This window comes from Chrysemys picta, chromosome 6, assembly GCF_011386835.1.
Source record: "Chrysemys picta bellii isolate R12L10 chromosome 6, ASM1138683v2, whole genome shotgun sequence".
In the NCBI taxonomy this organism is placed as follows: Eukaryota; Metazoa; Chordata; order Testudines; family Emydidae; genus Chrysemys; species Chrysemys picta.
In genome coordinates, this window is record NC_088796.1 from 5974432 (window position 1) to 5998041 (window position 23610).

General features: G+C 42.9%; 1 protein-coding gene across 7 annotated transcripts in view; it reads left to right on the forward strand.

Annotated features, from left to right (window-relative positions):
• Positions 1-23610, forward strand: part of KIAA1328 (KIAA1328 ortholog) — a 262488-nt gene that overhangs the window by 2561 nt on the left and 236317 nt on the right. For 6 of the 7 annotated variants that reach the window (XR_010602080.1, XR_006174509.2, XM_005296200.5 and 3 more), the window contains exons 2-4: positions 577-612; positions 2808-2947; positions 11877-11971. Coding sequence is in view for 5 of the 7 variants with exons in the window: in XM_005296200.5 (XP_005296257.2) it covers positions 577-612; positions 2808-2947; positions 11877-11971 (271 nt within the window). In the remaining 2 variants the exon portion in view is untranslated. The remainder of the gene's footprint in view (positions 1-576; positions 613-2807; positions 2948-11876; positions 11972-23610) is intronic. The other variant, XM_008166362.4, reaches the window with a different exon arrangement.

Here is a 23610-nt window from a genome sequence, read left to right on the forward strand (position 1 = left end):
CTCTCACCTATCCTTTGAGGAAAGATCAGCTGAGAATGACCAACTTCCTTTTAAATCTTTGTTTCCTTTTAGCTTAATGGTCTTAGTCATATACCTTGTGCACTGTGTAGTCTGTTGTGGTATGTGGTTCAGTGTCAGTGGGACTACATAACATAAGTCTCAGCAATTTGCCTTCCCTGTCTGTCCCAAGTGATTCCTTATATAATGTTAACTTAGTCTAATTCAAATAAATATTGTGTTGCTTCATTACCTTAATAGTTGTAGTTGCAACTGGGGCTGGTCCTGTGAATCTTTTGTAAAGATGACCTCTGAGACGATCTTTAGATGAAAGCTAGTACATACAGAGTGCATATGTTAGTAAGTGTCTTCTTTTGAAGTCGGCATTCATGTTTTGTTCCGGTCAAGTTTGTCCTGCAATAGATGCTTTCTAAATTGTGGAGAACCATAAAAGACATCGGGTCAACAATTTTTTTTGCAAATCACAGATTTAAAGGTGCATTTTCATATTTCTTTTGGAGATTTCAGCTTGGACTTTTTTCTCTTTGATTTGTTTTCCTTTAATGAAATTGCGTACAGTTTCTGATGAAGAACAGCCAGTGGTGTATGTGCCAGGTATGATTTTCTAATAGTTGTAAATGACACTTTGTCAAGTGAAACATTGCCGTGATTTTTCAGTTTTGTATTTTTCAGTTGCACATGAGACATAGAGCCTGCTTGTGTTGGGACATAAAGAATTATAGAGAGGAGCTGTGGCTCACTGATTATAAAAGTATACAGTAAAGATGAATTGTTTAGGGACTCATTCCGATGTAGGGGTACGTCACAGTTCTGTCTAATCTGTGGTGTAGGCTGAATCTTAATTGTGTCTCTCTTAAAGACTTGAACATCTCTAAATGCTTGAACATCTCTTAGCGAGGTTTGGGGTGAGATAAATTAAATGCAGATCGATCCAGTCTATCATAAAAGATGGTTGTACATTTAGTTTAGATGGCGGTATTAATTGTCCCAGAATTTATAATCATAATAACTGTTTTCAAACACAGAGCCTTAAAACAAGTATAACAAGGTTGTGTCCTTGCCTGATCCTAAAAAATATGCATGTAACACATAACATGAGCAAGGTATGTGTGTGTTTACGGAATTGGGCTGCAAACTCCATTAAGAAACCATGTGATCGAGGTTTGGACCAGCACAGTTGACTTCTTTTTTTTTTTTTTTTTTTTTTTCATATATAAAACCCTGGTTATGCAAGATAGAGGGCCTATGTTACAGCTGAGTTTAAAACATGGCTGAATGTGATTGTAGCTTGTATGGTTCAAACCCAGGTGATGCCAGGGCCTAACAGTCTCTGACCTGGAAAGGAAAGGTTATGATTTTAGGATAACTTTCTGGATTTGCGGTGGAAATAGTTCATAATGCAAACCAAAAAATATCAGACAACTTTAGGAACTCTGTCCCCTCTAAATGGGGGTGAGGAGTGGGATGCGAGAGGGGAATGGGAAAGTTTCTAAAGAACTTTTCTCTTTTTAATTACAGATTCACTTTTGAAATCTCCATCCAAAAAATAAATGTACCAAGTTTGCTGATATGAGTGAGAAATATTTAAAACTTCCTGGTACCTCTAAACAGTGATCAGAATTTGGTTCTTAGGGTTCTAAAGACTGAAGACCTTGTCTGTGTTGGAGTTGTCAGAGCTTACTACATTGCCACTGGCAGTGGAGCTGAACTAACGTTAGCAATAATGAAAATCTCTATAGAGTTCACACAGTAGACAGAGTGCTAACCTAGGACTTGTGAGGCCTGGGTTGAGTTCCTTGTTCTGCTACAGACTTCCTTTGTGGCCCTGGGAAAGTCATTTAGCCTCTCTGTGCCTTGGTTATCTATCTTTCAGGTAGGGTTAATGGCACTTCCCTACCTCTCAAGGGTATTGTGAGGATAAATACATTAAAGGTTGTGAAGCATTTTGAGATGTACTGATGATAAGCTCCCAGATAAGAGCCAGGTATTGTGGTTACCCAGAAGTTTGACATGAGGAACAAACAGCATTAATCTTGGGCAAAAATATACAGCGACAATATACATGTAGGCTTGGCAGAATTCTTTTTTTTTAATAATTTCGATGGATAATATCACTTTTTATTTTTAAGCATTTTTAGATTTTTATTGATTAAATGTTCAGAGTTGTGAGTAATTATGGAGGGGTCAGGCACTAGTTAATGACAGATGCTGAGATTTGAAAAATTAGTTTTATAATTATTAAAACACAAATGGTCAACATCACATATCAAAATATGCAAAGTAAATACCCTAAATCAAACTCTGAGTTTTCAAGCAGCGTTTTTTTTACTTTGCCTCTGTACGTTTTTATTATTGTCAATGGAAATATTTTTTCATTTTTGTGTGTGTACAGTGAAATTGACATTTACCGACATTTACCAATTTAAAAAATCGAATCTTTCCAAGACTAAATATTTGTAAAATGTGAAACATTAAAATATGTCACGTAAGCGGTGGTGACATTAGCCTTATTTATGATGCCTGGTTAGTCCTTATTTACAGTGTTATTACAGAAGGACCTTTGGTTTATGCTTTGGTTTGTGCAGTCATAGGACAGAACTAGCAGGTGTGTCCAAGTCCATAGGTTATTTTGGGAGCATTTGCATTTGGAAGTGTGTGTGATAGGCTCTAGCCAGTGCTATCCATCTCTCTTTAGGCTCATTCCATATTCAACTAAATGTTTTGTGTGGGAGGCTTGTAAGAGCAAACTAAGAATCTCCTCTCAACGTCTGTTTGTCTTCCTTCTATAGGAATTTCTGCCGAAGGAAATTTAAGAACAAGACATGTGGTAAAGGGTCGAAAAAGCGAAGCTAAGCTGAAGGTCCCTGGAGCTGCTCCTTCTGTTTCCATGGATCCATTTAAAAGCACAGGAGACCCAACAGGGCAGCAGGTCAGCAAGCATGAACTTTTCTTATTCTGAAGAATTCAGACAAGTAGTAGAAAAAGTTGTAGCTAATCATTACTTATCACTGACTTTTACACCATTGCAAACTTGCATGATGGCTAGCAGGCAGCATTAGAGGTGAAGTCCCTTCTGAGAGGGGCCCGCGGTCTAAAGACAGGGCAAAGACTAAAACTGATGACTGATACGAATGGTGTGCAAGTTGGACTGTGTTAAACATGTATTGTTATTCCCATACAGTTCTATGTACAGTAGATCTTTGGTTAGCTATGAAATAAGCTACAAAGCACCCAGAAGACATCAGGAAATAGTGATCCAATCTAGTCACTTGGTTTCACTTCTGAAATAGTATCTCTTTAATTTAAAATAGAAAATAAGAAAAGTTTAAAGACCTACTAGGTCATCTACACTTCTTGGTAGTCCATCTATCCGATGATGACAAATCTGTGCAGATCATCAGTTGTTGGTCTTATGGTGTGCCCTCTGATGCTATACAAGCCAATTCTAGAGGTGTACATTTTGCTGCAGATGGTGCATGGGAAGTTCGCGATCAGTGGATTGTGCGCTGCTGATGCGCTGTGACGTCGTTCGTGTGCCTCTTGTAGACGCCGGCAGCGGTCTTCCTCAAAGGCGATGCAGGTATTTCTGACTGTTGCACGCCACTGTGTTCTATCGCTGGCGGTGTCCTCAAGGTCCCTAGGTTTGATACTGCTGTACTGCAGATTGGCTTTGATGGTGTCCTTGTAACGTTTCCGTGGATGACCTATATGCCAGATGCCCTGGGTGAGCTCACCATACAGGAGCTGGGGGGGGATTCTGTTGGCATCCATGCGGCTGACATGACCGGTCCAACGTAGCTGTGACTTCATGATCATCATTTCGATGCTTGTCATCTGGGCTCTCTCGAGGACTTCGAGATTGGGCGCTTTGTCTTGCCAGCAGATCTTCATGATGTTACGGAGGCAGCGCATGTGAAATGTTTCGAACTGCTTGATGTGACGCCTATATAGTGTCCATGTTTCGCACCCGTACAAAAGAGATGAAAGAACAACAGCTCTGTATACAAGCAGTTTTGTTGACATCCGGATGTTATGGTGATTTAAAACTTTGACACGCAGACAGCCAAGTGCCTGGCTTGCTTTGGATATTCGTGCATTTATCTCATTATCCAGTGATCCATCACTGCATATGACACTACCCAGATATTTAAAGTTCTCCACTACTTTCAGCTGAGTGCCGTCGATGGAGATACTCGGGACAGAAGCATTTGATCCAGGTGCAGGTTGATGGAGAACTTCTGTCTTTCCGAGGCTGATAGTTAGTCCGAAAAGTGGCGAGGCCTCAGCAAACTTGTTGACAATGTGCTGAAGATCATTTTCAGTGTGAGCCATGAGGGCACAATCGTCAGCAAAGGGTGCCTCAAGAAGGAGTTTCTGCACTGTCTTAGTCTTTGCATTCAGGTGACGGAGGTCAAAAAGTGAACCATCGTGTCGGTATTTCAGGTATATACCTCGGTCCAGATCTTTCACTGCATGGTTAAGGACTCATGCAAAGAACAGGTTAAATAGGACCGGAGCGAGAACACATCCTTGTTTCACGCCGTTGGTGATGTTAAAGGGGGCTGATGTGGCTCCATCAGACAATACTTCGCCTGTCATGCTGTCATGAAAAAGGCGTATAATCTGGACAAATTTTCTTGGGCAGCCAAGTCGTGTTAGAATGGTCCAAAGGGCTTTCCTGTTGACGGTATCAAACGCCTTTGTCAGATCTATGGAGACAGCACACAGGTGCATGTTCTGTTCAATGCAATTCTCTTGTATTTATCTGACAGCAAACACCATGTCGACTGTGCTCCGGCCAGGTCGAAAACCACATTGACTTTCAGGTAGATTTGCCTCGGAAATACTGGCTATTAGGCGGTTCAAGATGATGCGGGCGATGATCTTCCCTCCAACAGAGAGGAGGGATATGGCTCTATAGTTTCCACATTCTGCTTTGCTGCCTTTGTTCTTGAAAAGAGAGACAATAGTAGCATCGCGAAGGTCCTGTGGTATGTTTTCATCCTCCCAGATGTTGATGATCACGCTGTTGAACGCTGCTAGTGCTGCTGGACCTGCTGCTTTATATATCTCTGCTGGTATCCCATCTTTTCCAGGAGCTTTCCCTGAACTCATCTGGCTAATAGCTGTCTTAATCTCATCTATAGTGGGCGGAAAGTCAAGATCTGTCAGAGCAGGTTGTTGTGGAATTTCATTAAGGACATTATTATTCACGGTTGATGGTCTATTGAGAAGGTTGCTAAAGTGTTCTCGCCATCTTTCGTTGATGCCTTCTTTATCTTTAATCAGCATTGTGTTGTCTAATGAGAGCAATGGGGTGGTCCTTGGTTTAAAGGGTCCAGAGACAGTCTTAATAGCACTGAAGAACATCTTTAAGTTGTGGGTCTCAGCATAGTGCTCAATTTCTTTTGCTTTGCTCTCCCACCAGTTGTCTTGTATCTGACGGAGGTCTTTCTGTGTTTTGCTCTGAAGGTACTTGGAATGCTCCCGTTTAGAGACTGAGGAGGGGTCATTCTGCCATTTGATAAAGGCTTTTCTCTTTACTTCCAGTGCTGAGCATATTTCTTCTTGGTTCTCATCAAACCAATCCTGATGTGTTCTTTTCTTTGGTCCAAGAGATGTTATTGCTGTGTCAGTCACCATCTGCTTGAACTGGTCCCACTTTTCGGTTACAGTTCTAATCAGTTGTCTGTGGGATGTCAATTTGTCATCAAGGCTCTTCTGGAATTTTTTGAAACATTGAGCATCCTTCAGTTTGGCTATATTGAAAGCAGGTCGCACATGCTTAGGGCGTTTGTGCCGAGAAGGAACGATGTAGAGTTGAAGAGACGTCCTGACTAATCTGTGATCTGTCCAGCACTCTGCGCCTCGCATTACTCTGGTAATCAGTACGTCTCAGATGTCTCGCCTTCTAACAATGGCATAATCTATCAGATGCCACTGTTTGGACCTAGGGTGCATTCACGTCGTTTTGTATTTGTCCGCTTGTCGGAACAGAGCGTTGGTAATGGTCAGGTCATTTTCAGAACAGAGACTCAAAAGAAGTAATCCATTACTGTTCATTTTGCCTACACCATGTGGCTCGATTACTCCTTTCCAGTTCTTGCTGTCAGCCCCGACTTGGGCATTGAAATCTCCAAGTAGGAGTATGCATCCGAAGAAGTGGGCTGTAGTCCACGAAAGCTTATGCTCTAATAAATTTGTTAGTCTCTAAGGTGCCACAAGTCCTCCTGTTCTTCTTTTTGCGGATACAGACTAACACGGCTGCTACTCTGAAACCTTTCAAGTAGGAGTAGTTTATCTGTTACAGGTGTGGCCTTGATCAGTCTAACGAGATTTTCATAGAATTGTTCCTTTGAGTTGTCAGAGCATGTTAGAGTGGGTGCATATGCACTGATGATGGTGACACGACGTTTGGCATTTAGTGGGAAGCGTAGCTTCAGCAATTTTTCATTGATAGCCACTGGAAGGTCTGGGAGTTGATGCATCAATAAGGTTTTTATTGCCAGACCAACTCCGTGTATTCTGTCCTCTGTCTCAGTCTTACCCTTCCAGAAGAAGGTGTAACCACCTCCTGGTTCACTCAAGAAACCTTCCCCAGGCTATCTTGTTTCACTTAATGCTGCTATATCGATGTTGTAGCGGACTAGTTCTCGAGCAATGAGGGCTGTCCTCCTCTCCGGTCTTGCAACAGCTTCTCGATCCATGAGGGTACGAATATTCCATACGCCAATGGTAAGTTTTCTCAAATTTTTCTTTTGGTTTCGGCCGCAGATTGGGTTAAACTGCCAGCTGTGGCTTGCTGGCCAGTTGTTGAGGGGCAGGCAATTTTTAGGCCACCTTTTCTAGGCCCCTCCCTTACTAGGGTGAGCAGTGTTGTCCTGAAGAGGGCTGCTCAGATGCCTGGGATACTGCCGGGCAACTCTGCTGCCCCAAGTACAGAGCTGGACGACCACCTATCCACAGGCCGCCTGCGTGCAGGATTGGGACTACGACTCCCAGTGGTAACCTCCACCTGTCGCTTTGCCCCTCCCCCATCGCTGCAGGACTTGGGTAGTATGATGATGATGTTTGGTGATTTGCACAGGACCTGTGCGTGAAAGGGTGTATGGGGTAGCCAGGGAGGGGTAGTAACTCTGATGGGGGGGACTTGTCCCTTTGGGGGTAGTCCGTCCACTTTGGTCCCCACCTGTCACTCAGCTCTCACCTGTGGCTCCAAGTAGCTGCAGCATGCGCAGCGGCCACACCCTGGGCAACGGCTTCGACAGGCCGGCTAAACCAGGTGGGTGTAACTGATGGGCCAATAGGAGCTGCGGAGTCGGCGCTCGGGTCTGTGGCAGCGCAGTGGAGACCCCCCAGGGGCCATTGGGATGTGCTGGCTGCTTCTGGGAGCGGCGTGAAGCCAGGGCAGGTAGGGAGCCTGCCTAAGCCCCGCTGCGCCGCCGGACTTTTAGCGCCTAAAATCTCCTGGTTTGGCTTCAGTATCCTCTGGGAGATAGAGCCTGATTCCGGGAGACTCCCTGCAAAACTGGGAGGGTTGGCAACCCTACTGTGGAGTAGTCAGATCAAAGGAACCTGCAGCCTGAAACTCAAAGTGCTACCAAAGGAAATATTTAATTTAAATACAAATGAAAAGCTTTGAATGAGGGTCATTTTAAAGCTTAGGGTACGGAATAACATAACTCTGCATAAGATCATCGCCAATCTTTCTATTAGGCTACTTACAGTAATTGTTTTATTAGCTTTTGAACACTGGTTTGAAACAAACTGAAGATTGAAGGGCTCGTTTTCTCCTTGGTGTGTACACTCAACTCCCGTTACTGAGAAGCATTCATTGTGAAGGAAGGTTAAACTGTTATTGTTTGCCTCATACTTTCAACAGGTATTCTGTTTTGTACTTTGTATTAAATTTGCCCCAGTTAAATTGTGAGATCTTTGAGGGCGGGATTATTAAGTATGGTGTACACTTAGTAACACTCAGAATTCATAGATGTCTAGATTCCAAGGCCAGAAAGGACCATTGTGATCATCTAGCCTGACCTGTATTGCACAGGCCATAGTCCAGAATGATTCCTTTTGAATGAGAGCAGATCTTTTTAGCAAAAACATCCAAACTTGATTTAAAAATGGTCAGTGATGGGGAATCCACCAGGATGCTTGGCAACATTCTCTGCAATTTTTTCCATCCATGTGTGGAATGAATTTTGTTATGTGCACCAATATCGAGGTGATGTGCGCCACCAGTAAAAACAAAAAACCATAATATATATTTTTAAAAAGTTACCACAGAGATAATTACTCCAGCCAGGACAGGCTAGGCATTTTAGAACTCACTATTCAAAGAATTACATTTATGAAATGTGTAGACCAGTCCAGAAACTAAAATAACAGCACTCTGAAAGAATAAAATTACAGAGAATATATGTGCATTGCAGGGAGTACCAAGAAGTAACAACAACAACACAAGTATGTGTTAGGAGGTGAGTGTGTCAGAGAGTGTGTGCGTGCGCGCGCGTGAGCGAGAGCGGGCTGCTGGGGAAGTCTGAGAGACCGTGTGCTGTCTCTTTAAAGCACTTACTCACCAGAAGGCTCCTTCAGGTAGCTCTCCTGCTCCTGAACCCTATCCCCCCTCCCTTGCAGAGATGGGGTAAATGGGCAGGGGGACACCCTGATATCAGCGCACCCCGTCTCTCCTTGTTCTGCACAGCAAGCAGGAGGGTCCCGGGAGCAGCTGACCAGGGGCTTCAAAGCAGAGGGCAGGAGCAACGTGGCTGCAGAGTAGCTCAGGGAGGGACACCTGACCACACGCTGCCGGATGTGCGCGGCTCTGCTAATCAAGCGTGTGGCACTTGTTTCACTTCTGGGCGGCCACGCGACTGCGCAGCTTAGAGGGAACATGGACCCTTGGTAAATTGTTCCAATGGTTAAATAGTTTTGTTAAAAATACATGCCTTCTTTCCAGTCTGAATTTGTCTAGTTTCAACTTCCAGCCATTGGATTGTTTTATACCTTTTTCTCTTAGATTGGAGATCCTATTATTAAATATATTTTCCCCAGGTAGGTACTTATAGTCTGTAATCAACTCAACCCTTAACCTTCTCTTTGACTCCTAAAGTCTGTCACTATAAAGCGTGTTTTCTAATCCTTGAATAATTCTTGTGGCTCTTCTCTGAACCCTCTCTAATTTATCTACATTCTTCCTGAATTGTGGGCCCCAGAACTAGACACGATATTCCAGCAGTGGTCAGACCAGTGCCAAATACAGAGGTCAAACCACCTCTGTACTCCTACTCAAGAATTCCCATGTTTATTCATCCAAGGATCACATTAGTCCTTTTGGCCACATAGTCACACCGGGAGCTCATGTTCAGCTAGTTATCCTCCATGACCCCCAAATCCTTTTCAGACTAACTGCTTCCCAGGATAAAGTTCCCCATCTTGTAAGTATGGTCCACATTCTTTGTTCCCAGATTATACATTTACATTTAGCCTTATTAAAATGCATGTTCTTTGCTTGTGCCTAGCTTACCGAGCATTCACGATTGCTCTGAATCAGTGACCTGTTCTCTTCATTATTTACCACTTCAATTTTTGTGTCATCTGCAGCCTTTATCAGTGATGATTTTGTTTTCTTCTAGGTCATTAATAAAAGTGTTAAATAGCATAGGGCCAAAACCAATCCCTGTGGGATGCCATTAGAAACTCACCCATTCAATGGTGATTCCCTGTTTACAGTTACATTTTTAGACCATGTGTGCCATGTTATTTTTATACCTTTTTGGTTTTCTGTGAAAATGTCATGCCTTACAGAAGTCTAGGTATATTACATCAACACTATTACCTTTATCAACCAAACTTGTAATCTCTTCAAAAATTTTTTTAGTTAGACAGGTTCTTTCTCAAAATAAACCCATGTCGATTGGCATTAATTATATTACCCTCCTTTAGTTCTTTATTAATCAAGTCCTGTTTCAGCCATCCATTATCCTTCTGGGATCGATGTCAGACTAACAGACCTATAATTTTCCGGGTCATCCCGTTACCCTTTTTAAATATTGGCACAACATTAGCTTTCTTCCAGTCTTCTGGAACTTTCCCAGTACTAGTAGAATCGAAAGAATGTTATATGATCTGACTACATCATCTGATGATGATCAAAGTTTAGAACTCTCCAATCTTCTACTCAAGCATAGAGGAACTTGTAGGTTTTATTACGTGTATGTAAAGATCTAGCACACTGTAAACACATTCTTGAGTATTTGCCATTACTGCCACTTAGTTTGATTTCTGTTTTATTACTACCAAATTCCTGGAGCAAATAATTTGGATTAAAAATAATTCAATCTCCACCTCTTCTTTGGATCGCTTTGTATTCCATGTAGGTTCTTATACTGAGCTCATCACTCTAGTATGAGAATGCCTGGCACAGGCCTTGGATAAAATCATTAGCTGTATAAAGTTGTTCTTTTACTAAGTAAGGCCAAACTTAGAGTTCAGTGGAAGAACCCATGGAAATATCCACAATTATATGTAGGCTTTGCAGAATTCAATTTTTTTTAATATAATTTTTACGGATATTGTCTCTTTTTAAGGACTTATTTAGATTTTTACAATTTAATATTCAGTTGTGGGAAATTAAGTACAGGTAAGACGATACTTATTTAATGACAGCAGATGTTGAGAATAAAAAATGAAAGTTTTATAATTGTGAAAACAAAGTGTCAACCTCACATGTCAATATACAAAGTACACCTCTGCCCTGATATAACGTGACCCGATATAACATGAATTCAGATATAACGCGGTAAAGCAGCACTCTGGGGGGGCGGGGCTGCGCACTCTGGCGGGTCAAAGGAAGTTCGATATAACACGGTTTCACCTATAACGCAGTAAGATTTTTTGGCTCCCGAGGACAGCGTTATATCGGGGTAGAGGTGTAGATACCCTTAAATCAAACTGTATGTTCTCAAATGATGTTTTCCTTCCCTATCTGTAAATGTTGATCATTGATGGAAATATTTTTCCACTGGTTTGTATATGCACAGTGAAATAAACATTTACCAATAATAGTCTAATCTGTCCAAGCCTAATTATATGTAATGACAATAACAGTGATACTGTAAGAATCGACTTTTAAACTATAAACTGTACGCCCTCTAGTGGACATGGGTACCAAATGCATCCATTTATTTAGGTGAAATATAGGAGTGGACTGGCTCAAAGAAGAAGAAGAAAGCATGGTAGATTAGATTTAAAAATTATCTTGTTTGTGGGGCAGGATTGGCAGTGGTTGAGAAGCAGTTGAGTATAGTGTAGATTTTAAATCTAATAAAAAAGAACTGACACTGGCTAGTGGGGTGGGGGTAACTCAGTTTAGTGTGTTTCTAAATAAACAAAACACAATGGAGCTAACAAGATTCCTATCCTGTTATCGCCCTGATCACTGCTTGTATGTTGCATTCCTGTTGCTCTCTATGACTCCTCTGTTTAGCCACACAATGAGTTCCTGCAGTCACAATACAAATATAATCCTAGATTTGTAGGCCACCAGGAAACATTTTGATTATCTGGTGAATCTCCTGCATAACACGAGCCAGAGAACTTCGCCCAGCAAACCCTGCATTGAGCCCAGTAACTTGTGGTTGAATTAGAGCATGTCTTTTTTAGAAGAATCCACCACAAAATGTGGTAAATTGTTCCAATGGTTAATTACCCTTAAAGTTAAAAATAGGCACCGCGCTTCCAGTCTGTTTGTTTAGCATCCTTTTCTAACCATTACATCCTGAAATATTTTTAATAGCTTCAGAAATACTTGTGTATAAACTATTGCATTTTAAAATGCAGATTTTACTTTTCAGGTCACTAATGAAGGCGGAGTGAAGAGTGCTTCTTTAAAGGATTTATGTCCCGAGGACAAGAGACGCATTGCCAACTTAATTAAAGAACTTGCCAGGTGAGAAGACGCTTCACCTGAAAATGCATTATGTTTAGGGAGAGTCATTCTTTGAGTTAATGCCAGACATCTTAGAACTTTATCTTTATTAAATAGACATAAGCATAAAGTGATTGCTCTTGCTGGAAGAGACTTGAGCAAGAGGAGACCCAGTAATGTTCCCTTACCCCCCGTGACCAAAAAAATGATAGGCGGCACTGAGCTATTAGGCCTTTATCCTGCAAATTGCAGGCACCTGTTCCCACAGAGCTAGTTACAGGTTCATGGCCTTAGGGCATGGCTATACTTGCAGATGTAGAGCGCTTTGAGTTAAACCAGCCTTTGTAGCGCACAGTAGGGAAAGCGCTGTAGTCTGTCCACACTGACAGTGCACTGGCGTGGCCACATTAGCAGCTCTTGCAAGGGCCACAGAGAGCAGTGCGTTGTGATAGCTATCCCAGCATGCAAGTGGCTGCAACATGCTTTTCAAATGGGGTGGAGTGTGACGGAGTATGTTGTGTGTATGTGTGGGGGAGAGAGAGTGGTTTTTGGGGGGGCTGAGAACATGTCAGCATGCTATCTTGTAAGTTCAGACAGCAGCAGACCCTCCCCCCCACCTCTCTCTCTCTCTCTCTCTCACAGTATTCCACAGTAATGGTTGCTTTGTCTCGGAGCAGATAAGCATGCCAGCTGTCAGAAACGGAGCTTTCAAAGGGCATATCCGCATTCCTACAGCGATTCAAAACAATGACAAGAGTGGCCACTTGACTTAAGGGGATTATGGGACGTTTCTGGAGGCTGATCAGAGTGCAGTAATGCAACACCTCGTTCACAGTGACGCTGGGGCGCTCTAGCGGGGGTGCATCAAATGTTATTCCACTCGCCGAGGTGGAGTACCAGGAGCGTTCTAGCCACGGAGTCAGAGCGCTCTACGTGCCTTGCCAGTGTGGATGGGTCGTGAGCTAGTGCGCCTGGTGCTCCTTTAATGCACTGTAACTCGCAAGTGTAGCCAAGCCCTTAGTTGCAACAAGGGCTCTTTCCTCTTGTGTGTAAAAGAAAATATTAGATTCTTTCAGTTATTTCCTTTGTCTTCTGAAATCACAGACTTTGCTGGTATGAAACTTTGCAGTGCTCATCTGCCAGTGGACCAAGTTTTAAGAGAACTACCATTTAGAGGTAAAAAGCAACAGAGAGTCCTGTGGCACCTTTAAGATTAACTAATCTGTTAGTCTTTAAGGTGCCACAGGACTCTCTGTTGCTTTTTACAGATCCAGACTAACACGGCTACCCCTCTGACATTTAGAGGTAGGGGCATAAGCTTTCATGGATTAAAAAAAACCCACTTTTTCAGATGCATGGAGTGAAAATTACAGATGCAGGCATAAATATACTGACACATGAAGAGAAAGGAGTTACCTTACAAGTGGAGAACCAGTGTTGACAACGTCAATTCAGTCAGGGTGGATGTGTTCCACTCTCGATAATTGAGGAGGAGGTGTCAATACCAAGAGAGGGAAAATTGGTTTTGTATTGAGCCAGCCACTCCCAGTCCCATTCAAGCCCAAATTAAAGGCTTGTTAAATTAAAGGTGTAAAGTTTGCAAATGAATTGTAGCTCTGCAGTTTCTCTTTGGAGTCAGTTTTTGAAGTTTTCTCATTGCAGGATGGCTACTTTTAAATCTGTTCTAGAATGTCCAGAGAGATTGAAGTGTTCTCCTACTGGCTTTTGTATGTTACCATTCCTGATGTCTCATTTGTGTCCATTTATTCTTTTACATAGAGACTGCCTGGTTTGGCCAATGTACATGGCAGAGGGGCATTGCTGGCACATGATGGCATATATCACATTAGTAGATGTGCAGGTGAATGAGCCCCTGATGGTGTGGCTCATGTGGTTGGGTCCTCTGATGGTGTCGCTAGAGAAGATATGGGGACAGAGAAGGCAATGGGATTTGTTACAGGTATTGGGTCCTGGGTTAGTGTTTCTGTGGTGTAGTGTGTAGTTGCTGGTGAGTATTTGCTTCAGGTTGGGGGGGCTGTCTGTAAGCGAGGACTGGCCTGTCTCCCAAGGTCTGTGAGAGCGAGGGACTGTTTTCCAGGATAGGTTGTAGATTGTTGATGATGTGCTGGAGAGGTGTTAGCTGGGGGCTGTATGTAATGTCCAGTGGTGTTCTGTTACTTTCTTTGTTGGGCCTGTCCTGTAGTAGGTGACTTCTGGGTACCTGTCTCGCTCTGTCAATCTGTTTCTTCACTTCCCCAGGTGGGTACTGTAGTTTTAAGAACTTAATAAAGATCTTGTAAGTGTGTTTCTCTGTCTGAGGGATTGGAGGAAATGCGGTTGTATCTTAGGGCTTGGCTGTAGACAATGGATTGTGTGATGTGTCCTGGATGGAAGCTGGGGGCATGTAGGTAAGTATAGTAGTCAGTAGGTTTCCGGTATAGGGTGGTGTTTATGTGACCATCACTGTACAGTGCAAATAAGCAATCTGTCCCGTCTTACGTGTTTTAACCCCCTCCCCCCGTGACTGAAAAAGATTTGAGTCTCCTCACCACACAAAGATGAAAAATGAAATGAAAGAACTGAGTGAGTCACCCTGTTTTAGTTTCCATTTAAAAGGAGGAAAAGAACATTTTGTAACGTTACGTTACGCTGAAATTTAGGATGTACCTTGTTTCTTCCATGTATTAAAGGCAATTGGTGATGATCACCAGCATTGCATACTTATAATCTTTAAAAAGTTGTATTGAGTACCTGCTTGTTTGCTCTTAATGGCAAAACAAAACAAAAAATCAGATTTTTTTGCTGTGTAAGCTCTCTGGGGCAGGGTCCATGTGTTTGTACTGCCCCAGACACCATTACACCTTAATCCTGATTTGAGCCTCAAGCTGCTACCATAACATGAATATTAAAGAATAATACTGAGACGATCATACTCCCTTTACTTGCTGTTGAGCATCCACGTGTGCTCAGTGGAGAGGTCTGTGGCTAGTGAATCCCAGGCACTTGACTTTCCCTAGGAAGCTTATTTTTCTGTCAGATGGAAATATCGATAGTTCATTTAGGAAAAATAAAACTTTATAATGGGAACAGTCAGGTTCTAAATAAACAATTTAAAAAATCTGCAGATTTTATCCCCTCGACTAACACTTCAGGTTAAAACACATACTGCGTGGGTCTCTAAATGTGCATAAGTTACCTGACTGAACAAGTGCACCATTTTTTACACACTCTTCATTATAGGGCATGCATTCTTTTGGAAATCCAAATTACACTGTCAAAGACTTCATAATACTATAGAAGTCACACTCTTTTCAATTGAAAAAACAAAACCAAACCAAACCCCACTTTGAAAGTTTATCCTGGAATCTGCTCCGTACCTAATTGTATGTTTCAGTTGTGTGTTCTCACTGAGCTTCTGGCATTTTTTCATAGTATTCTATTTTTTTTTTCCTCAAAGAAAAGAACACTTTGTAAAATTTCTTGCATTCTTTGCGATGAAAAATGGTGTTCAAAATATGAAATCATATTTTTGCCTAAACATTTGTATATGTCCCTACAAATGATAAAAATACTTCTTCAGCCGTTTTTAACCATCGATTTCAAAATGCTTTGCAATAGTGAGTAAGCATCATTAGCCTTATTTTCTCAGATGGAGAAACTGAGGCATAGAGATGAAGTGATGTCACCCAGTAAATCAGTGATGCAGCTAGGAATGTTGTCTCTTGGTTTATTCTCATCACCCACTGGAATACTTTCCTCCTAATAACTTTTTTGCTATACAGTCTTTTAGTAAATTTCCAACTCTTTATTTTTAACCACTCCATGTGTTAGAACGTCTAGTTAAGGCTCTAATGAAGACTAGATTGCACTGAAGCCTGCTTACAAATTGTCAAATGTTGTAGCTATTCTAGATGCTGGCCCCAGTGTTTGATGTATAGGTGTATAATCTAATAATGAAAAAATCCTCTATTACATTGTTACTCAAAATACACTGCTCCCAACTGAATTCCAATGCACTAACTCATTTAAACACGGGATTCTTTTCAAGTCTCCGATGCTTTGATTTTTCCCTGAGGATAGATTGATATTTCTGCCTGACATTTCTCTGAAGAAAAATAGAAAGTGCAGCAACATTAATTTTGAAAGGTAAAATTAGTGGAACACTATTATTTTATATTTAGTTCTCTTTTATTGTTAAACCTAATCATATTTTTATTGGATGTAATTAAAAGTCCTTTGCAAGAGTGATAGGAAAGTTAAACTCTAACGCCTCTCATCTCATTCGCTTTTTTAAAAACCTCTCCATAATTTGATATTTGATAGTAGCAAAAGAACCAGCAAAATACTGAAAAATTTCCAGATAGAATTTGCAGTAAACAATAATAATACTTAATAATAATAATAAAATAAAAAACCTCATTTGGCCAGAGAGAACTTCAGAGGTCCTGATTGTGCCACACTGTATGCATGGAAATGTCATGGTAGCTGAGAATAATTCTGCATGTTTATCACAGGATCATGGATGGAAATTGTTTGGTCAATAACTGCCCATCTCAAGACAAACTGAAGGAAGGGATAAAATCCTGGCCATACTGAAGTCAGTGGCAGAACTTCCATTGATGCAAGTGTTCAGAATTTCACCCAAGATTTGCTGTAATAGCTCAAGTTATTGACCCATCTCACTGGGTATCTTGACTTTTCTGCAATGGTTTATGACTGGTGGAGCAACTGGAGATTGTCTTCATCTCTTTACCCTTGCAATTTTGTATGTGGGAAAGTGTTCGTGTGTGTTACTCCTGAGGGCATTCTGTGCCAAAAAATTAAAAACTCTGCACACAATATTTTAAAAATCTGCAAAATTCTGCAAATTTTATTTCTCAAATAAATGTGGATGCTCCAGCTTGGCATTGGGGAGCACAGGCCACTGGCTGCACAGAGGTGGGAGATCACTGTGCAGCTCCCCCCGGGGCACGGACTCAGCAGTGAGACTGGACCCAACCCTGACACAGCGCAAGAACTAGGCCTACTTCAGAAACAGGTGCACCCGGTATGGGCAGGCAGGCTCAGCAAGGCAGGATCCAAGTGTTGAGGGGCTTAGCGTGGGGGAATTCAGGTGTGAGTTGAGAGGGTTCTGTGTGGGACAATCTGGGTGCGGGCAGCTCAGGGAGGGATCCTGGGGGAATCTGGATAAACAGGGGATTGTTGGGGGGGTTCTGGCTGCAATGGGGCTCTGCAGGGGGGTCGAGGTGAGAGTAGTTGTCTGGGTGTGGGGGGCTCAGTGGGGTGGGGATCCAGGTGCAGCTGGTTGGGTCTCGGTACGGTGGGGTTCCCGGGACGGGTGGCTCATCGGGGTGGTGCAGGGGGAATGGGGTTTGTCATGGGGTTCTGAGTGTGAATGAGAGGGTGAGTCTCAGTGGGAGGGTCTAGTATGAGGGGATCTGGATGCACGGAGGTTGGGCAGATGGGGGAGCAGCTCCCTGTACAGTGATCTCTTCCCCTGCAGCTGAGTTATGGGTGCAGGAAGCATGGGGGAGGGGAGTTTGCAGAGCTTCCTACAGCTGGGGGAGAAATCTGGGGGTGGGTCTGACCTGGCCCCGGATGCCGTGCACAGGAAGAGGAAGTCCCGTTCTCCCCAGCCCAGCCAGGACTAGCAGCTGAGCCCAGTACAGGATAGGAGCCACTAGCGGGGTCTTCCCCAGTCCCGCCCCCTGCCACACAGCGATTTATCTCTCTGCCGACTGCCCTGGGCACCCAAAACATACTGCTGGTGAGGGTCACATGACTCCTCTTGTGGCTTCCTTTTGCTTCCCCATCAGAAAGTCATTTTTCTGCGGGAAAGCAAAGAAATATGTAGGGGACATAAATTCTGCATATGTGCAGTGGTGTAGATTTCCTGTAGGAGTAGTGTGTGTGTATTCCTTCCAGACTCTGCTGAAGATTAGCTAATATACTGAAACATGGAAGAGGATTATTTTTACCTTAGTTTGACTAACTTCTAATGTTGTTAGCTATAATATTATCCTATCCTTTGGAAAAATTCCAGCTACAGTATTTGCTTCCGACCTGTGCTGCAGGGAATTTCAAGGGTTGACCACACACTAGCAATTAGGGACTTGATGAAATTGAATTTTAAGACCGGGTTGAAAGAAGGAACTCAGTCAGATCCCTTCTAATCTTCTTTTTGAAGCTAAATAATATAGTTTTTGCACTCTTCTGTCACTTGTAAATCCTAGCCATCTCTTTGTCTTTTTCTGAACCTATCCAAACTTTTTTACATCTTAGGGTGAAGGGACATGAACTGGACTGGGTGTTCCAAATGAAACTGGTCTGTTGTCGGCTATGTCACATCTTCTGTACTTTCTGTGCCTTTTAAATACATCCAATGCCCTCTTCACGGTAACTAGAGAATCTGGATGGACTCATCACTCTGCTGTCCATAGTGACTGATGCTAGACATTTAAAAGGTTTTGCAGGCACCGTGTGGCTTTTTTTCCCCATGTTCCAGCTGGGGCTCTGCTCATTGTTGATTCCTTGAGGAATTTCGGAGCTGGGGTTAGTCATAGCTAAGTTACCAGAGTGCTTTGTGTACTGAGCAGTGCAAGTGTGCTATGATCATTGGGCTGGCTGCTCAGAGGTTCCTATGTACTCAGGCAGCTGCTTCTGGCTTACTGATGCAAGTGGCACGACTATACCAGCAGGAACAAGTTAAACCATTACTCTCCACACAGGACCTATTAGCCAGGGAAGATGTTCCTTGACCTCACACTGATGCAGGCTTTCCTGCATGCAGGCTTCCCAGAGCAGTGATGGGGAGAGAGCAACACACAGGATCCACACCCTCTCACTCCTTGACAGGGTCACAGCTGCTCTGGATCCCTCTAGAGGAAGGAGTTGGAGATCTCACGGGCATCAGCCAGCTGTCTGTCCGACACTGCCTCTGGGACTTCCTGAGGAGAGTGGCGGGAGTGGCCACACAAGAGACTTGACCAAAACATGTTTTTGCAACTAATATAAGAGTCTTCAGAGCCCACTCTCCTTCAATGTCTGGCATAGTGGATGGGGGTTGTATCCTTTGAGGACTCCCAGGATGGACAGCTTCCATGAATAGGGAGCATCCTCACTAGGAATATGATACGTGTGACACCAAGCGGTAGTTCACAGCTGTGGTAGCAAGATTTGCTGATTCCTGTCTTTACACTCACCCCCCCCCAAATTCTTCTTCCCTGCCCTCACAGTTTGTGTGTGGAGCCAAGGAATTCAGTTGTATTTTGCGTGAGTAGAAGTATCAAATAAGATGCATATACCATGCAGACTCATTCATTAGCAGTCCTACTCCTCACAGCACTGGGAAGACAAGTACCTGATCTTTCTGTTTGTCTTCTCTCAGTTGACAGAGGGCACCCCTAGAAAATCGAGCCCCTCACTCTTTATTAAATCTTCAGTTAAAGGCAGAGCACTGGTATAGTGCCCCCAGACACGAGTGTCCAGAGGCCGTTTGGCCGTCTCAAAATGAGATTGAAGTGTCTGCATCCAAATGGAGGTACGTTACTATACACACCTGAAAAGGGTGACAGAAGATTTCTGTATGTGCATAGCATTGTCACAGAATGTAGAATGCCCTTGCCTGACTCGGCAGATACTGTATAATGGAATTCATGTCCCCAGTCAATGAATGTGAAGGAGCTCAGAATGGAGAGTTTGCTGTGCCTATGGGCTAAGGAACAGCCTGAGGATGAAATCCTCCTCCTGTTGCATCTTTATTAAGGGATATGAGGATTCCTAGCTGGGGAAACAGAGTAGCCGAGTCTGAGATATTCATCTGTTTTCTCCGTGTGGTTCACCAAGCATGTGGATTGGGTTGTTGGGCATGGATATCTTGGCTCTAAAACCAGAGATGCTATATGGCAGGGGTTGGCAACCTTTCAGAAGTGGTGTGCCGAGTCTTCATTTATTCACTCTAATTTAAGGTTTTGCGTGCCAGTAATACATTTTAATGTTTTTAGAAGGTCTCTTTCTATAAGTCTATAATATATAACTAAACTATTGTTGTTTGTAAAGTAAATAAGGTTTTTAAAATGTTTAAGAAGCTTCATTTAAAATTAATTAAAATGCAGAGCCCCCCGAACCGGTGGCCAGGACCCAGGCAGTGTGAGTGCCACTGAAAATGAACTTGCGTGCCGCCTTTAGCACGCGTGCCATAGGTTGCCTACCCCTGCTATATGTGGTAGAGAGAAAGAAAGCCTGGAGCACTGGGCTTGGTGCAAGACCTGTGACTGTGAACCAAAGTCAGGCAATGTATTAAAGCAGATGCTTACAAGTTTACTGTCTGGTACATGAACTTAGCAAAGGTACTGCTAGTATTGCTAAAATACGGCACTCCTAAGAAGTACTAGGCACTGGGTAAGCATGTGAACACATTCCAAAAGGTACCTCCTGACCTAGCACAAGATAAGAGGGTTTGACAGAAGTGATGAATAGACACGACTTAAATTCTCATAGATTGTTTCCTGGAGGGCTCCTCAACCCCACCAACATGCTATAAAAACTCCAGGGCCTAGCTGGTACTGGATGACTGAGGACTCAGTCATTCAGAACCAGCTTCTGGCAGTCAAAGGTTTAGGGTCCCCTTCATTCTGCAAGACCCTTAGTAGAAAATATGCAGGACCGTATATAGTTGGTAACGTTACCAACTCTGAGCTAAATTTAACAGGTATCTTGAGCAAAGGTTTTTTGAATCCTGTGCCAAGGGGTTTGAATGTAAATTGCACAAGAAGATAGATTGCAGTTGTAGCAGTAAGCTTTGAAATTGTTTTATTGGTATATTGTCTTTGTTCTCAGCCAGTAATAATGCATTTTCTCGTATGAACAATGGTAACAGAGTCCAGAAGCTATGTATATTAGGAGGTGGGATGATAGAAGTGTTGTTGCCCTTTGCAGGTTCAGCTGTCTTTCTGACCCCAGTAAGAAGAAAAGACTGGCGAAAATCCTATTTCAAAACACTACAAACCAAATAAAGTTTTTTTAGTTTGGCAGCAAAGTCCTTCCTAATACCAATAAAAACCATTTGTTATTTCCAAGGGAAGGCAGTACAATAAGTAAATAATAATCTCATTGAGCCTTGTACAGGATGTGACATAAATCCAGCATAATCTGACAGAGCACTTGTATTCCTTTTCCTTGACTTCCTTTTGCTACCTCTGGTGAGTAATAATGTCTTCTGTATCTAATGTGCTCTTTATGGACTGTCCTTGCTTTGTGGTACATAAGCATATACTGACACGTATCTTGTGACATCGCTTACTGCTCTGTCATTTAATGCACAAGATACGTGGCAACGTGTATCAAAGAGCACGACTGAACTGCCTGTGCATTGTGCTGTGTGTTAAATACAAAGTGCAGTGCAGCACGTGAACATGATGCAGACAATACAAATAAAAAAAGCACAGAATGTAGAGATGGGCAAAACCCATTAGATTTGGTTCCTACCCTCTTTGGCCTCTACAGAATCATTCCCTACAGTGCATTTTCTAATGCGTTGTCCAGTTTGAATACTTCTGTTGTAAATTAGTGTGGCCCTGTGCTCACATCAGTTGGTCCAACCTTTTTTTGGTATAGCATCACCCTGGCAATTAGCAGATGATCATCGTCCTTTATGTCCCCCCCCCATTGCAAGTGCTGTCACCTTTTTTCTCTTCTGTTCCTTTTTTCATCACCTTTTCTGCTCTCCCCCCCATTTGTGTGTATAATTGCTTTCCTTTCTATTGTTTGTTCTCTTCTCCTCTCTTGCTTTGTGGTTCCTCCTCCCTGTTTCCTACTTGCCAGAAAGCTACCTGCTCCGTGGAGTGCAGGCACTCCACGGAGCAGGTAGCTATCTACTACTGGCTGTATGGAGCTAGGCCATGTGTGGTACTGCAGCTGAAATGAGTGCTGTAGGTTCAGAAAGAAGAAGCTAATACTGGTGAGCTGCAAAAGCCTGAGCCTAAAGTGATGTTTGCTGCTCCTGTAGCTAGTTGCATTAGAGCTCTCTGTGGGAGCAGGGTTGGATGACAGACATATGTTGACTTATTCACAGCCATAGGAACAAATATTAATGGGACCTGGGGGTGGATTCAGGGTCATGTAGCTTTCTCCACATTCACTGCATTCCTCCTCTGCTGTGTGCATCCCCCACGTGAACCAGTCTTGTGGTGGATCTAGATTGGTGAACACCATCACTGTGTAGAATTGTGTAGGACAAGAAAATGGGCATAGGCCCTTTGTTGCTGGAATGGTTTGACACCACAGTCATCTCTTGCTATGTATGATATAAAAAACTGCACTTAATGGTTAGCTCTGGAGCCTCAGATTGCCCCACTGTCAAGGTGGTGTACGTACACGGTCAAATCATCCCCTTATACTTTTATTTTCTGGCCTTGGGTTTGGAGAGCAGGGATTTGAGCTTTAGCATCAGCCCTGTCAGGTAGCTACTTTTCATTCTGTACAATCTTTGTTTGAGCTATAGTTAAGATGGGGGGTTGGAGCCTGGCAGGTGTCTCCTGGCCATGGCATTCTGCCTTACTCCCACTGTGGATTTTCCTGTATTGGAGAATGCTGACCCAATCAACATTTTTGTGGCTGCTCCCTGAAATGTTGAAATACCTTCACGCCCCATATTGGTGAGTTAGGGTGCTACATGGATGACAGAGCCTGTTCCTGATTTCCCTGAAGATCTTGGGACATCAGTGAGTCTGGCAACCTATGTCCCAAGGAACAGGCCCTCCTTCTTGCCCCAAAACCACCTCCTCCAAGTAAAGTAAGCTGAAACGTGGTCAGTTTCTTGGCCTTTCTACACATTGTGATTCGATCCCGTTATCTTCCTCATGGCAGCTGTGGGTCGGAACATTGGTAAAACACTTTGAGATCCTTCAGCGAAAGGAACAACAGAAGTGAAGAGCATTATTTATGTTGTTTATCCGTCTAAAGCAAATAGCATTTTTTGGAGAGCTTTTACAGAGCCAAGGGTTCCAAGCCACATTTTTAGCATCGGTAGTTGTTTGGGGATAGTCTGTAGGTAATAATCTTCAACCTACATGATGCCAGAATAATTTGGGTGTTTTCCCCTTCTCTTTGGAGTTCGCTTTGAAATGAAAAATAAAGTATCATTGCAAACCTTGCTTATGTTGTCATGTTTTAATTGCTGTCCAGTTATTTATACCAAGCAACAACATACAAGGCCTCGGGGCCAAGACAAAAGCAATTGCTCATGTATTAATACCTAAGCATTTGACAGAAGAAAATCTGGTGTCTATAAAACTTTTTATTTGGTGAAAAGATGTGCAAACAAACAATGTTTTGCTTGTAAGATTGGAAATGGAAATATGTTCTTAAACTCTTTCTGTCTTGGGCCCTGATCCTACAACTGGATCTGTATGGGTAGGCTCTTTACTCTTGGATGCACCTCAGTATGGCTTCATTACTGCCACAAGGGTCAGTCTGCACAGATCTAATTGCACAAAGCTTTGGGTCCTTGCTTGGTAGTTTACATGCAGCCCTCTTCCCCGCCCCTCCATGAGACTAACCTACTTGAAAAGTTTTCTTGTATAAAGTCACATGTATATTTCACTTCAAAGTTGGGGGAAATTGCCCGATGGAGGCCTAAATTGGTTACGGGCGGAGGAGGT